Source organism: Bombina bombina, chromosome 7 (assembly GCF_027579735.1).
Source record: "Bombina bombina isolate aBomBom1 chromosome 7, aBomBom1.pri, whole genome shotgun sequence".
In the NCBI taxonomy this organism is placed as follows: domain Eukaryota; kingdom Metazoa; phylum Chordata; class Amphibia; order Anura; family Bombinatoridae; genus Bombina; species Bombina bombina.
The window spans coordinates 553,901,814-553,919,186 of NC_069505.1; the positions used below are offsets into that span (position 1 = coordinate 553,901,814).

General features: G+C 41.8%; 1 protein-coding gene across 1 annotated transcript in view; it reads right to left on the minus strand.

The window, feature by feature from the left end:
* Nucleotides 1-17,373, minus strand: part of PHF1 (PHD finger protein 1) — a 243,503-nt gene that overhangs the window by 207,912 nt on the left and 18,218 nt on the right. The window contains exon 2 of the mRNA XM_053689556.1: nucleotides 3,418-3,606. Coding sequence (XP_053545531.1) covers nucleotides 3,418-3,591 — 174 coding nt within the window. The 5' untranslated portion in view covers nucleotides 3,592-3,606. The remainder of the gene's footprint in view (nucleotides 1-3,417; nucleotides 3,607-17,373) is intronic.

Consider the following 17,373-nt stretch of genomic DNA (forward strand, 5'->3'; position numbering starts at 1 on the left):
GAGATGAAATCTCCCCTTTGGAGACGAGGCTTTGAAATCTAGAAGATATCCCTGGGAAACAATCTCCAGAGCCCAGGGATCCTGGACGTCTCTTGCCCAAGCCTGGGCGAAGAGAGAAAGTCTGCCCCCAACTAGATCCGGTCCCGGATCGGGGGCTACTCCTTCATGCTGTCTTAGAGGCAGCAGCAGGTTTTTTGGCCTGCTTTCCCTTGTTCCAAGCCTGATTAGGTCTCCAGACTGGTTTGGACTGGGCAAAATTTCCTTCTTGTTTTGCAGCAGAGGAAGTTGAAGCTGCGCCACTCTTGAAGTTTCGAAAGGAACGAAAATTGGTCTGTTTGGTCCTTGATTTGTTGGACCTATCCTGGGGAAGGGCATGGCCTTTTCCTCCAGTAATATCAGAAATGATCTCCTTCAATCCAGGCCCGAATAGGGTCTGCCCTTTGAAGGGGATGTTAAGAAGCTTAGACTTTGAAGTAACGTCAGCTGACCAGGATTTAAGCCATAGCGCCCTACGCGCCTGAATGGCAAAACCTGAATTCTTAGACGTTAGCTTTGTTAAATGAAAAACGGCGTCAGAAATAAATGAATTGGCTAACTTAAGAGTTTTAAGCCTGTCTAGGATATCATCCAACGGGGTCTCCACCTGTAGAGCCTCTTCAAGAGACTCGAACCAGAAAGCCGCTGCAGCAGTGACTGGGACAATGCATGCAAGAGGCTGGAGAATAAAACCTTGTTGTATAAAGATTTTCTTAAGGAAACCCTCTAGTTTTTTATCCATTGGATCTAGGAAAGCACAACTGTCCTCGACGGGAATAGTTGTACGTTTAGCTAGGGTAGAGACTGCTCCCTCCACCTTAGGGACCGTCTGCCATGAGTCCCGTGTAGCGGCATCTATGGGAAACATCTTTTTAAAAGGCAGGAGGGGGAGAGAACGGTACACCTGGTCTATCCCATTCCTTCATAATAATTTCTGAAAACCTCTTAGGGATTGGAAAAACATCAGTGTAAACAGGTACAGCAAAGTATTTGTCCATTTTACACAACTTCTCTGGGACTACAATGGTATCACAGTCATCCAGAGTCGCTAAAACCTCCCTGAGCAACAAGCGGAGGTGTTCAAGTTTAAATTTAAATGCTGTCATTTCAGAGTCAGACTGAAGTAACGCCTTCCCTGAATCAGAAATGTCAACCACAGATAGAAGCTCTCCTGCTTCGGCTTCAGTACATTGTGAGGGTATATCAGAGATAGCTACTAAAGCGTCAGAAAGCTCTGTATTTATTCTAGCCCCAGAGCTGTCTCGCTTTCCTTGTAACCCTGGCAGTTTGGACAATACCTCAGTGAGAGTATGATTCATAACTGCCGCCATGTCCTGTAAAGTAAACGCATTGGACGCGCCAGATGTACTTAGCGTACTTGGCGTCACTTGAGCGGGAGTTATAGGTTCTGACACATGGGGAGAGTTAGATGGCATAATCTCCCTTTTGTCAGTCTGAGAAACCTCTGGTGATAAATCTTTAAAAGCCATAATATGGTCTTTATAACTTATAGAAAGGTCAATGCATTTGGTACACATTCTAATAGGGGGTTCCACAATGGCTTCTAAACATAATGAACAAGGAGTTTCTTCTATGTCAGACATGTTTAACAGACTAGTAATGAGACCAGCAAGCTTGGAAAACACTTTAATAAATTTGAAAAGCAATTAAACAAAAACTGTACTGTACCTTTAAGAGAAAAAAACTACCATATAAACTGCAAATCAGTGTTAAAAAGCAGTAAACTCTACAAAATTTTTACAGTGTGTATAAGAGACTAAAGCAGCATTGCACCCACTTGCAAATGGATGATTAACCCCTTAGGCCCCAAACCGGATTAGAAAAACGGTAACACCGTTAAAAAACAGTCAAACACACTGCCACAGCTCTACTGTGGCTCCTACCTGCCCTTAAACACGATTTTTGCAGGAAAGAACCCCTCTATAGTGGTCCTAGATGCCAGAGGACTCCTTTAGGGAAGCTGCATGTCTCAGTCTGTATAACAACTGCGCATAAAGTGCGCGAAAATAGGCCCCTCCCACCATGCACTCACAGTCAGAGGGCCATAAAAAACTACTCCTAGGAGTAAAATAACAGCCATGTGTAAAACTAGGCCCCAAATAAAGATTTATCACCCTCAGAGAAAAAATGTTTTTTCTGTTAAGTAATGCAAACGTTTTAACACTAAGTACGAGGGTTAACATAAAAATTACCCTTATCTTGTAAGCATGATCCCAGTCGCTGTTAAATCACTGTATCAGGCTTACCTCAAATATATCAGGTACTGTCAGCATTTTCTAGACCTTATCATCTCTCTAGAAAAAAATATACTGAACATACCTCAAATCAGGTGATTTGCCAACCGTCCCCCCAACTGAAGTTTTCTTTCCATACTCTTCAGTTATGTGTGAGAACAGGAATGGACCTTAGTTACAAACCGCTAAGATCATCAACCTCCAGGCAGATTCTTCTTTCAATTTCTGCCTGAGAGGGAAACAGTACAACGCCGGTACCGTTTAAAAATAACAAACTTTTGATTGAAGGTAAAACTACACTAAGTCACCACATATCTCTTGATAGTTCCTTTCTTGTCGAGAGCTTGCAAGAGAATGACTGGGGGTGGCAGTTAGGGGAGGAGCTATATAGACAGCTCTGCTGTGGGTGTCCTCTTGCAACTTCCTGTTGGGAAGGAGAATATCCCACAAGTAATGGATGAACCCGTGGACTGGATACACCTTTACAAGAGAAATAGGAGGTTTTCTATTTCTTCTTTTCTTATTGTCAATACTATGCTGATTAAGCAACAAACGGACTTTGATCTAAATACCTTGTCGGGTTGACCCTTTTTCTTTAAGATGTAATTATGCATTTTTTTTGATCTAAAGAGGATCCTTTACTTTAGCTACAAACAAAAAAAAAAAAAAAGAGGTTTCAATCACACATTTATTGTCACAATTGTTGAATCTATTTAATTTTCTCTATTTATGGTTAATTTAATATTCATCTAGACAATCTTACCTAGTAGGTTGGTTTCCTGCCACTATGTTAGTATTGGTCTGTATTTATTCACTAATAGCAGGCTGTTAAAATGTGTTCGCAAAGTACTTATTTATAGATAGTTAATAACATGCCCTGCTGGAATTTTCACCAGAGGACCTATTACTCTGGTATTTATTCTATAGATGTGCGACTAACCATTGTTTTACTTGTACACCCGTTTGAGTTGACATTTTTGATTGTATACCTATTGCTGTCGTGTATTGACGGTTATTTATGCATGTTGTAATCTAATTAAAACCTCAATAAAACATTTAAAAAAAAAAAAAACATAATGGACGTTTATGGAGCAAATGTATAAATTTATTCATTTTAATTTGTCACCTTCTTGATGATGCCAAGGTACAGAAGACCATCTGTCCAGCGCGCTAAGACATCCTGCCCCTCCCAGAAGCGAGCCAGCGTTTGAAAGCGTGGTCGTTTCACCAGAGCAGGAGTCACCCTAGGGCTGGCCGGTGTAGTACGACTTGGTCGGGATGTGGGTTCCCGCCCCTCCATTACATTGTAAACAGCCTGCGAATTGGAAAGGAGAATGGAAAAAGATAAGCAGAGATGAAGACTTCTGAAACACCAAAAAAAAGAAAATGTATGATTACCTGATAAATTTGTTTCTTTTTAGACACGATGAGTCCACGGGTTTCATCCTTACTTGTGGAATTACACCTCCTGGTCAGCAGGAGGAGGCAAAGAGCACCACAGCAGAGCTGTTATATAGCTCCTCCCTTCCCTCCCACTCCAGTCATTTGACCGAAATTAGGAAGAGAAAGGAAAAGCCAAGGTGCAGAGGTGTCTGAAGTTTACAAAAATTAATAACCTGTCTCATAGAACAGGGCGGGCCGTGGACTCATCGTGTCTAAAAAGAAATAAATTTATCAGGTAAGCATAAATTTTATTTTATTTTTAAAGACACGATGAGTCCACGGGTTTCATCCTTACTTGTGGGAAACAATACTAAAGCTAGAGTACACAGATGAAAAGGGAGGGACAAGACAGGGAACCTAAACAGAAGGCACCACTGCTTGAAGAACCTTTCTCCCAAAAACAGCCTCAGCCGAAGCAAAGGTATCAAATTTGTAAAATTTAGAAAAAGTGTAAAGAGAGGACCAAGTTGCAGCTTTGCAAATCTGTTCAACAGAAGCTTCATTTTTGAATGCCCATGAGGAAGCAACAGCCCTGGTGGAATGAGCAGTAACTCTTTCAGGAGGCTGCTGTCCAGCAGTCTCATATACAAAACGGATTAAACTCTTCAGCCAAAAAGAAAGAGAGGTAGCCGTAGCTTTCTGACCCTTACGTTTTCCAGAAAAAATGACAAACAGAAAAGACGACTGACGAAAGTCCTTAGTCGCTTGTAAGTAAAATTTTAAAGCACAGACTACGTCCAAATTGTGCAGAAGACGTTCCTTCCAAGAAGAAGGATTAGGACACAAGGAAGGAACAACAATCTCCTGATTAATGTTCCTGTCTGAAACAACCATAGGAAGAAAACCACGCGGTTCCAGGGCAATGCGTAGAGTCACCGGTCTCCCAGAAATATTTTGCAATCCTCGTGGGTAGCTTAACAGCAGAAATATAGCTCAAACCGGAACGCTTCCGGAGAAAACACTATAACAAACTGCGCAGCATCCTCTAAGGGAGTCTGAAGCACGCAAAAAGATAATCCCGCTCATCGTGGGCGTTAGTGTGTACACAGCCCATACCGGTTTATTTTTAACAAATTAACCGATAAAGACCAGCTTTACACCCAGCCCACAGTGCCAGTACATAAGCTGTCACCAAATAAAAAAAAAACCTCCATACATAGAGAGCCTTATGTCCCAAGTTCAAGGCTCTATTTGCCCTATGAGAATTAAAGGTATAAATGTATAAGTGCAGTGTTCACCTTTCCTCTGAGTCCTTTTTTTACTGTGCCCCAGAAAAAAAGAAAGTCTGCACTTATCTTAATGCTGTCCGACAGCAGGACAGCCCCAACAGGTGTAAGAGGTCCTCTCCCTCCTATAGCCCTGAGGACAATGATAAAGCCTGAGTTAGAAATTGCTTAGGCCATCAGGATAAGGGCAACATAAATGTATGGGAGGCGCAGTGAGAATTATGTCCCACCAGTTCCCACTGCTCTAAAGCCACCAAGAGCTCTACTGAAGAGACTGATATGGAATACGGCTACACCCCAGAACAAAGCAGTACAATCTTGCACTACTTTTATAACAATAAACTCTTGATTGAAGAATCTATACTAACACCTCACTTTACCTCTTCCTATCACTAACGTAGGCAAAGAGAATGACGGGAGGGAAGGGAGGAGCTATATAACAGCTCTGCTGTGGTGCTCTTTGCCTCCTCCTGCTGACCAGGAGGCGTAATCCCACAAGTAAGGATGAAACCCGTGGACTCTTGTGTCTTTAAAAAGAAATAGATCTAAACATATACATTAAGTATGTATATCTAATCTTTCTCATTGGAGATATGATTAACACAAAAAAGTTTTCTTTCATTATTCAGATAGAGCATACAATTTTTAAAAAAAAATATATTTTTTTTTTCAAAATATTTTATTGAAAGTAGTTGAAAATATATTACAGAATAACAGTTCAGTCTGTGTGGCAACACAGTGATCTGCCCTCATAACGCATAAACAATTAGAGTAATAAAATGTTGTAGTCCATACATCTCATATTAATATCTGTTAAAGTACTCATTTCTCATCTGTAATCCAGTCCCTCAGAGTAAATGTTCTCTTCTCGTATAGTTATGCAGAACTGACAGACAAAGTCCATGACACAATATGACAATGAAAGGTACATTTTGACTGAATGTTCCACAATAAAATCAGTACGTACATTACTAAATAGGTATATACTTAAAATAAAGGTGTAAACCAGTGACCTTAAGACCTTGTACCATATCTCTCCCGTTTGTATTGCAGTGGAGAGCATACAATTTTAACCCCTTTATGCCAGTGTGTAAGTGCTTAGATCGGAATGAAGTTCCGATGTAAACACTTGCAGGAAAAATGAAATCATGCAGTTGTCGATGCAATCCATCCCTGCGGAATTTTGCGGCGTTATTCAAATAAATGATAATAATCACGTGATTTCAAGGCTGGGTTCGGATCATGAGGGGCTGCTTACTCTGCTAGGCACCCTGCACAATGTACGATTTTTCACTGCGCAAAAAAGGGAGGCTGTAGGACGCCATATAAATTAGAAGTTCTATGCCGTCCCAATGGCGACAAAGCCCAGAACGGCAAGGAACGTATTAATGGAATCTAGAGGTTAAACAACTTTCCAATTTACTTCTATTATCAAATTTGTTGTGTTCTCTTGATATCCTTTCTTGAAAAGGATACCTATGTAGACTCAGGAGCTGCTGATTGGTTGCAGCACATATATACTTCATGTTATTGGCTTACCCAATGCATTAAGCTAGCTCGCAGTAGTGCACTGCTGCTCCTTTACCAAAGGATACCAAAAGAATGAAGCAAATAAGATAATATAAGTGAATTGGAAAGTTGTTTAAAATTACATTTTATATCTGAATCATGAAAGAAAAAAAAATGGGTTTTATGTTCCTTAAAGGGATATGAAACCCATTTTTTTTCTTTCATGATTCAGATTATGAGGCATATTTAAGAACAGTGCGGATCAGGTCCCCAAGACATCGCTGAATGCGGAGAGCAATACGCTCTCCGCATTTAACATTGCACCAGCAGCTCACAAGAACTGCTGGTGCAACGCCGCCCCCTGCAGACTCGCGGCCAACAGGGGGGTGTCAATCAATCGGGTTGAATTGTTGCGATTCCTGTCCGCCTGCTCAGAGCAGACGGACAGGGTTATGGAGCAGCGGTCTTTGTGTCCACTGCTTCATAACTGCTGTTTCTGGCGAGTCTGAAGACTCGCCAGAAACACGGGCCGTCAAGCTGATAGGACCCAGAGCATCAATTTTAAGCAACTTTCTAATTTACTCCTATTATCAATTTTTCTTTGCTTTCTTGCTATCTTTATTTGAAAAGCAGGAATCTAAGCTTAGGAGCCGGCCCATTTTTGGTTCAGACCCTGGGTAGCACTTGCTGATTGGTGGCTAAATGTACAAGTGAAACATTATTGCAATATATATTATTTATTTTGCAGCCTTTTGTTGTAAAATACATCTAAAAATTGTGCTTGTTTCACTTTATCCCAGGGAGGCTTGGGTTAATACTTTAAGTCAATTTATGCAAGCTTTTGTTTACTTTTCTCTCTCTCCCTCAGCTTCTACTGTGTCACATGCTTTTAACCTCTTATGGCCGAGACTTATTTGTCTAAATCGGAACAAAGTTCCAAAGTAAACAAATAAGCAAAAATTGAAATCATGTGATTGAGTGATTTCAATGATGGGATCAGGTCAGGGGGGAGTGCCTATAATGCTAGGCACGCCCTCCAGCGCGCAATCCCATTGAGGAAGCGGCTATGGCTTCAGGACAAACGGCTAGGACGTTCCATGCCGTCCTAACAGCGCTAAAGTCCAGCGTAGGTAGGACGCCATGGAATGTCTCTCCATGCCATCCTAACGGCGCTAAAGTCCAGCGGAGGTAGGACGCTATGAAATGTCCTAACGGCAGAAGGGGTTAAAAGTTGGATTATCAGTTTTGCATCAACAATTATAATAGGAAAATCCTTCTTTGCAATAGAAACCAAATTGAAACAGTGCTAAACCTCCTTAAAGTGAATGTAAATTTTGATGCTAAAGTGCCCGGTTTTTAAAACTTTGATTAAAAACAGGGGCACTTTAATTCATCAATATTTTCATTTCACTCCTGTTGTGAAAATAAACTTACTTTTTAATCTTCCCAGCAGCTCCAGCTTCCTCCACCTGTTTCAAAGCCTCTTCCTGGGTCTAAAATGAGGTATCTGGCTTCCTCCAATCACAGCAGTGAATCAGACACTGAATCCCCCGGGGGGGAATCTGTGATTGGAGGATGACCTATCAATCATTTCTGACATCAGAAATGGCTTGTGAGACCGGAGGAAGCAGCAGCTGCTGTGAAGTTTAAAAGGTAAGTTTTTTGTCACAACAGGAGTGAAATGTAAATTTTGATGAATTAAAGTGCCCCTGTTTTTATTCAAAGTTTTAAAAACCGGGCACTTAAAATTCAAAATTTACATTCACTTTAAGGGGATAACAAAGAGCAGGCTACCACAGTCAGCACGTGCAAACAGAGTTTGTGCTGTATCTGAATATTAGTTTGTGATTTGTTAGGAAGGATTCTTATGTTCTGGGGGACAGGGAAATCAGTGAAAAGAATAAACATAAAACAATATACTCATTTTACAAAATAGAGCTGCAGTTTTCAATGCAAAATGATTGTTATATATGAAGGTTTATAATCATGTAGTTTACAATTTGTGTTTAGTGTCCCTTTAAATACAGCTGGTGTACTGATTAAACTAAAAAAAAACGACTAACACAGGCTTTGAAAAAAAAGGAAATTTATGCTTACCTGATTAATTTATTTATTTCACGATATGACGAGTTCACGGATTTCATCCTTACTTGTGGGCAAAGAGCACCACAGCAGAGCTGTATATATAGCTCCTCCCTTCCCTCCCACTCCAGTCATTCGACCGAAGTTAGAAAGAGAAAGGAAAAGCCAAGGTGCAGAGGTGACTGAAGTTTAACCAAAACAAAAACCTGTCTGAAAAATTGACAGGACGGGCCGTGGACTCGTCATATCGTAAAATAAATACATTTATCAGGTAAGCATACATTTCCTTTTCTTTTACAAGATATGACGAGTCCACGGATTTCATCCTTACTTGTGGGATACAATACCAAAGCTATAAGACACGGATGAAAGGGAGGGACAAGACAGGAACCTAAACGGAAGGCACCACTGCTTGAAGAACCTTTCTCCCAAAAACAGCCTCTGACGAGGCAAAAGAATCAAATTTGGAAAATTTGGAAAAAGTGTGAAGAGACGACCAAGTTGCAGCCTTGCAAATCTGTTCAACAAAAGCATCGTTCTTAAATGCCCATGAGGAAGCCACAGCCCTAGTAGAATGAGCCGTAATTCTTTCGGGAGGCTGCCGTCCAGCAGTCTCATATGCAAGACGGATGATACTCTTCAGCCAAAAAGAAAGAGAGGTAGCCGTAGCTTTCTGGCCCCTACGCTTTCCAGAAAACAACAACAAATAATGAAGATGATTGACGGAAATCCTTAGTCGCCTGCAAGTAAAACTTCAGGGCACGAACCACGTCTAAGTTATGTAACAGACGCTCCTTCTTAGAAGAAGGGTTAGGACACAAGGAAGGAACAACAATTTCCTGATTAATATTCTTATTAGAAACAACCTTAGGAAGGAAACCAGGTTTAGTACGTAAGACCACCTTATCAGAATGGAAAATAAGCTAAGGAGAATCACATTGTAAAGCTGAAAGCTCAGAAACTCTGCGAGCAGAAGAAATAGCAACCAAAAATAAAACTTTCCAAAATAACAACTTAACCCTTTAAGGACACAGCTTTCAGTTTGCTCAATTGTTTTATGACGGAAAAATTCCGTCATATGTCCTTAAGAGGTTAATATCTATGGAATGTATAGGTTCAAACGGAACCCCTTGAAGAACATTAAGAACTAAATTCAAACTCCAAGGAGGAGCAATTGGTCTAAACACAGGCCTGATTCTAGTTAGAGCCTGACAAAAAGATTGAACGTCTGGAACATCTGACAGACATTTGTGTAACAGAATAGACAAAGCAGAAATCTGTCTCTTTAAGGAACTTGCTGACAATCCTTTCTCCAATCCTTCTTGGAGAAAAGCTAAAATCCTGGGAATCCTAACCCAACTCCATGAGTAGCCCTTGGATTCGCACCAGTAAAGATATTTACGCTATATCTTATGGTAAATCTTTCTAGTAACAGGCTTACGTGCCTGAATCAAGGTATCAATGACCGAATCAGATAACCCTCGCTTAGATAAAATCAAGCGTTCAATCTCCAAGCAGTTAGCTGCAGAGAAACTAGATTCGGGTGATGGAAGGGTCCCTAAATGAGAAGGTCCTGCCTCAATGGAAGCTTCCACGGTGGCAGAGAGGACATGTCCACCAGATCCGCATACCAAGTTCTGCGCGGCCACACGAGCGATTAGAATTACTGAAGCCCTCTCCTGTTTGATCCGAGCAATTACCCGGGGAAGGAGAGCAAACGGTGGAAACACATAAGCTAGGCTGAACGACCAAGGCACTGCCAAGGCGTCTATCAGTTCGGCCTGAGGATCCCTTGATCTGGATCCGTATCTTGGGAGCTTGGCATTCTGACGAGACAACATCAGATCCAATTCCGGTCTGCTCCACCTGAGAATCAGAGTGGCAAAGACCTCCGGATGGAGTTCCCATTCCCCCGGATGAAACGTCTGTCTGCTCAAAAAGTCCGCTTCCCAGTTGTCCACTCCTGGGATGTATATTGCTGACAGAAAACAAGAGTTAGCCTCTGCCCACCGAATTATCTTGGATACTTCTGTCATCGCTAAGGAACTCCTTGTTCCTCCCTGATGATTGATGTAAGCCACAGTCGTGATGTTGTCCGATTGGAACCGGATGAATTTGGCCGAAGCCAACTGAGGCCAAGCCTGAAGCGCACTGAATATCGCTCTTAATTCCAGAATATTGATTGGAAGTAGAGACTCCGACCGAGTCCACACTCCCTGAGCGTTCAGGGAATTCCAGACTGCACCCCAACCTGGTAGACTGGCATCCGTTGTCACTATCACCCATGAGGGTCTGCGGAAGCACGTCCCTTGGGACAGATGATCCTGCGACAACCACCAAAGAAGCGAGTCTCTTGTCTCCTGATCCAGCTCTATCTGAGGAGACAAATCTGCATAATCTCCATTCCACTGTCTGAGCATGCTCAGTAATAGAGGTCTGAGATGAAAATGAGCAAACGGAATGATCCAATTACCTCCATGCACCGAGCTACTGATGGCCGAGGATTGGACTGAAGGGCTCAGCATGTATTCAGAATCTTTAACTTTCTGACCTCCGTCAAGAAGATTTTCATAGATACAGAATCCATTAGAGTTCCCAAGAAAGGAACCCTTGTCTGTGGAGTTAGTGAACTCTTTTCTAGATTCACCTTCCACCCGTGAGTCTTTAGAAAGGACAGAACCATGTCGGTATGAGACTTTGTCAGTTGATAAGACGACGCCTGGGTCAGAATATCGTCCAGATACGGTGCCACTGCAATGCCCCGCGGTCTGAGAACCGCCAGCAGAGACCCCAGAACCTTTGTGAAGATCCTGGGTGCCGTGGCCAACCCGAAGGGCAGAGCCACAAACTGAAAATGAACATATCCCAATAAAGGGATATAAAAGAGCGCTGATATTTAAAATATAAAAAAGCAATATTCAATATAAAACCAGGTGATACACTTAAAGTATAGTAGATCAAGTCTACCGTATAAGTCCTGTTTAATGTCCATAAACTGGTGGTAAATTGAAGGGATAAAGGTATCCTCCTGTTACGTGAGTAAGGCTGCTCCTCTTGATCCCAGAGAGTGTGGAACAACTGTTAAAATAGAAAGTAGAAAGAGGGCGCCACAATAGCGTGATACCGTCTGGATATGTAGGTATAGACTTATATCTATACCTACATATCCAGACGGTATCACGCTATTGTGGCGCCCTCTTTCTACTTTCTATTTTTACACAAACTGAAAATGTTTGTCCAGAAAGGCAAATCTTAGGAAACTGGTGATGATCTTTGTGGATAGGAATGTGAAGGTATGCATCCTTTAAATCCACGGTAGTCATATATTGACCCTCCTGGATCAATGGAAGAATTGTCCGAATAGTCTCCATCTTGAAGGATGGGACTCTGGGAAACTTGTTTAGACTCTTGAGATCTAAAATGGGTTGGAACGTTCCCTCTTTTTTGGGAACCACGAAAAGATTGGAGTAAAATCCCTGCCCCTGTTTCAGAATTGGAACGGGACAAATTACTCCCATAGTGGAGAGGTCTTTTACACAGCGTAAGAAAGCCTCTCTTTTTATCTGGTCTACAGACAATCGTGAAATAAGGAACCTTCCCCTTGGGAAGGAATTTTTGAACTCCAGCTGATACCCTTGAGACACGATTTCCAGTGTCCAAGGATCCTGAACGTCTCTTATCCAAGCCTGGACAAAGAGAGACAAAGAGAGAAAGTCTGCCCCCTACTAGAACCGATCCCGGATCGGGGGCCGCCCCTTCATGCTGTCTTAGGAGCAGCAGCGGGTTTCTTGGGTTGTTTACCCTTGTTCCAAGCCTGGTTAGGTCTCCAGACGGACTTGGCTTGTGCAAAATTCCCTTCCTGTTTAGCGGAAGAGGCAGAGGGGACTCCCTTGAAATTTCGAAAGGAACGAAAATTACTCTGTCTACCCCTCTGCTTAGAATTCTTATCCTGAGGTAGGAGATGACCCTTACCTCCCGTAATGTCAGAAATGATCTCTTTCAAGTCAGGCCCGAATAGGGTTTTACCTTTGAAAGGAATAGCCAAAAGCTTGAATTTAGAGGACACATCCGCAGACCAAGATTTTAACCATAAGGCTCTGCGAGATAAAATGCAAAATCCTGCATTTTTAGCCGCCAATATGGCGATCTGGAAAGCGGCATCTGTAACAAAGAATTTGCCAGCTTAAGGGCCTTAATTCTATCCAATATTTCCTCTAAAGAAGTCTCAGTCTTAAAGGGACATGCCACCCACATTTTTTCTTTTATGATTTAGAAAGAGAATGCAATGTTAAACATCTTTCTAATTTACTTATATTATCTAGTTTGTTTTATTCTCTTGATATTCTTTGATGAAAAGCATATCTAGATATGCTCACTAGCTGATGATTGGTTGCTGCACATAGAAGCATCATGTGATTGGCTCACCATTGCATTGCTTTTTCTTCAAATAAGGATATTTAAAAAATGAAGCAAAATAAATTATGGAAGTAAATTGTAATGTTGTTTAAATTTCTATTCTCTATCTGAATCATGAAAGAAAGATTTTGGGTTTAGTGGCCCTTTAAGAGATTCTTCTAAGGCATCAAACCAGAATGCGGCCGCAGTTGTAACCGGGACAATGCAGGCCGTCGGTTGTAATAGAAACCCTTGATGAATAAATAGCTTTTTTAGAAGACCCTCCAATTTTTTGTCCATAGGGTCTTTGAAAGCACAACTGTCCTCAATAGGAATAGTTGTACGCTTAGCCAGGGTAGATATAGCTCCTTCCACCTTATGGACCATCTGCCAAGAATCCCGAATGGCGTCAGCTATAGGGTACATTTTCTTAAAGGTAGGGGAAGGTGAAAACGGAATACCCGGTCTTTCCCATTCCCGTATAATAATATCCAAAATTCTCTTAGGAACCGGAAAAACATCAGAATAAGAAGGAACTTTAAGTATTTGTCCATCTTACACAATTTCTCTGGTGGCATCACAATCATTCAGAGTCAGCAAAACCTCCCGCAACAACAGACGGAGGTGTTCAAGCTTAAATCTGAAGGACATTACGTCCGAATCTGTCTGGGGTAATGCACTACCTGAATCAGACAATTCCCCTTCAGACAGAGTCTCCCTGCCTCCCACTTCAGAGCCCTGGGAGTGTACATTGGAGATCGCCAACAAGGAGTCAGAAGTCGCCTGGACCACCTGGTCCGCTCTTCTACTACGTTTGCCTTGCAACACTGGCAACTTCGACAAAACTTCTGTAAGAGTAGATGACATAACTGCCGCCATATCCTGCAGAGTAAATGAGGTGGACGCAGTTGATGGCGCCTGAGCAGGTGTTAAAGGCTGTGACGCTTTGGGAGAAAATTGCGGCATACCCTGAGTCTCATCAAGCTGAGAAGCATCCTTAGAGTTATTTGCATTAAAGAAATATTGTAAAGCCCTCTCAGTACAGGAGGGACAAAATGTAAGAGGGGCTTCCACATTGGCAGCTAAGCACATAGAACAAGTCTGTACCAATAATTCAGCCATGATAAAAAGAAAAACAAGAGCAAAATTGGTCGTGTCAGATATAAGAAATAACAAAAAAAATACTGTGTCTTTAAATTTGAAAAACTGTACTGTGCCTTTAAATTTTAAAATGACATAAATTTGTACTGCAATTGGAAACGATATAGTTTTTTACTGCAAAAAAGATAACAAACAAGCAATAAGCAGATGCTATTCCCAATATATATAAATCTTAGGTTAATATAGTCTCCTTTATATTACAACTATATGTAACCCCTGCACCAAGCCACAGCTCCGCTGTGGCGCATACCTCACACCAACCAGATGCCTCAAGCAACCACTACCTAAGTCCGTTTGCTGATCTAGCTCTTTTAAGTTAAACCAAGCGGACCTAGGAAACAACCGGAGCCCTCCGTGTACAAGATCGGAATAACAAGTGCGCATCAAGCACGCAAACGTAGCCCCGCCCTTCGTAGGCAGTATACATACAAAAAAAGGCGCGTAAGAAAAAACCCGATCTCCACAGTTTACTCGTATAAGCCAATATGATCCCCAATTAAACCATGCCACATATAAATAAAGGATTAACAACCCTCTTTTACATCTCCAGCGTCAGCCTGCATATGTAAACACCACTGTTATTGTCATTGTTCTCAAAACCCTGTTAGTGCAAACGGGTCACATACACCAACCCACTGACTTTACACAGATAACACCAACCCACTGTTTTACACAGATTCTGTTATAAGGGAAAACAGGTAGGGAATTAACACATAGTTTACAAGTTAGTTACCCCACTTAAGCTGCAGCAGCGAACGTCAAGTCTGTTCTGAGCCATGCATTCCCCAGAAAACAAAAAGACTGTACATACCGTAGTGCTGATCTGAACCTGTTCCCCCACGATAAGAGGACTCTTTACATCACCTCCTGTAGATCTGTGGGGACAAATAGGGCCTTATGTGACATCGTATAAGACCATCAGCAGGGCAGCACCAGCATGGGGAGTGAGTGATAATGTAGATCAAAAACTCCTCAGTTCCCATGAAACATCTGATGCTCCACACTGAGAAAATAGTACTCACTGGCACCATTTAACAATAATTAACACTTGATTGAAGAATCTATAACTAACACCTCACTTTACCTCTTCCTATCACTAACACAGGCAAAGAGAATGACTGGAGTGGGAGGAGCTATATATACAGATCTGCTGTGGTGCTCTTTGCCTCCTTCTGCTGACCAGGAGGCGTAATCCCACAAGTAAGGATGAAATCCGTGGACTCGTCATATCTTGTAAAACTGTTTAGTTTACATATTCTGTAGTTTATGGTTTTAAAAATACAATCACAAGATTACTGATTAAATAGACAAACAAGGATGATGCTACATACTGAAAACACTATAAAAATCATAAAGTGAATACAATTATTAAAGTATCATGTTTATGCCAAGAAAAAATAATAATTTTGACATGTGACATGACTAAACTTATGTAACAAACAGTGCTGGCACAACTATGTCCCAAAGGAACATTTGCCTCACAACTCCAAGGGATTTTTGTGTGGCCCTCAGCAGCACAAAGTTCAATATTTAAAAAGGACATGAAACCCAAAAAATTGTGTTCATGACTCAGATAGATCATACGATTTTAAACAACTTTCCAATTTACTTCTATTATCTAATGTGCTTCATTCTCTTAGTATCCTTTGTTGAAGAAACAACAATGCACATGGGGGAGCCAATAACATGAGGCATATATGTGCAGCCACCAATCAGCAGCTCCTGAGCCTACCTAGGTATGCATTTCAACAAAAGATACCAAGAGAACAAAACAAATTAGATAATATAACTAAAATGGAAAGTTGTTAAAATTAACCATGAAAGATTTTTAAAGATGTCCCTTTAAAGGGAAAGTCAAAATTAAACTTTCATGGTTCAGACAGAGCATGTCATTTTAAATTCACTTCTATAATCAAATGAACTTTGTTCTCTTGGTATCCTTTGTTGAAACGCATGTATACATTATCCTCAGCAGCAACAATTACTACTGGGAACTAGCTGTTGATTGGTCTCTTAAACACTAAATAAATGCTATATAGAATGATGCATTCAAAGAAAAGATTAGTCTGAGAATAACATGTAAATGTATTTTTTAAAGTTTCATTAGCTGTTTAACCCCTTAACGACCGAGGACGTGCAGGGTACGTCCTCAAAAAAAAGTCAGTTAACGACCAAAGACGTACCCTGCACGTCCTCGGTCTGGAAAGCAGCTGGAAGCGATCCTGATCACTTCCAGCTACTTTACGGTTATTGCAGGATGCCTCGATATCAAGGCATCTTGCAATAACATTTTTTAGCCATCCGGTGCAGAGAGAGCCACTCTGTGGCCCTCTCTGCACCGGAGATCGGTGGCTCTTTTCGTTGGTGGGTGGGAGCCGGTATAGGAGGTGGGTGGCAGCCATCGATGGCCCTGCTGATCTGGAGGGGGGCGGGATCGTGGGCGGGGATGTCCGGAGGCGCGCACGGACGCGCGCACGGACACAGGGGGGCAGGCGCGTGCACGGGGAGGGAGCGGGTGGGAACCGCTACACTACAGAAAAAAAGTGCACAAAAATGAAAAAATGGGGAGAAAAAATATATTAAAAAAAAAACATCAGTAAGGTGGTGGGGGTTAGTCTGTGGGGGGGGGGGAAGCGACACTACAGAAAAAAACGTCAAAAAAATAAAAAACGTTTTTTTTTTGCAAACTGGGTACTGGCAGACAGCTGCCAGTACCCAAGATGGCCCCCAATAAGGCAGAGGGGGAGGGTTAGAGAGCTGTTTTTGGTGGGATCAGGGAGGTTGGGGGCTAAGGGGGGGATCCTACACAGTAGCATATGTAAATATGCTAAAAAAAATTACAAAAATACCTTTTATTTTAGTACTGGCAGACTTTCTGCCAGTACTTAAGATGGCGTGGACAATTGTGGGGTGGGGGAGGGAAGGGAGCTGTTTGGGAGGGATCAGGGGGTGGGATGTATCAGGTGGGAGGCTGATCTCTACACTAAAGCTAAAATTAACCTTGCAAGCTCCCTACAAACTACCTAATTAACCCCTTCACTGCTAGCCATAATACACGTGTGATGCGCAGCCGTATTTAGCGGCCTTCTAATTACCAAAAAGCAACGCCAAAGTCATATATGTCTGCTATTTCTGAACAAAGGGGATCCCAGAGAAGCATTTACAACCATTTGTGCCATAATTGCACAAGCTGTTTGCAAATAATTTCAGTGAGAAACCTAAAATTGTGAAAAATTTAGCGTTTGTTTTTTATTTGATCGCATTTG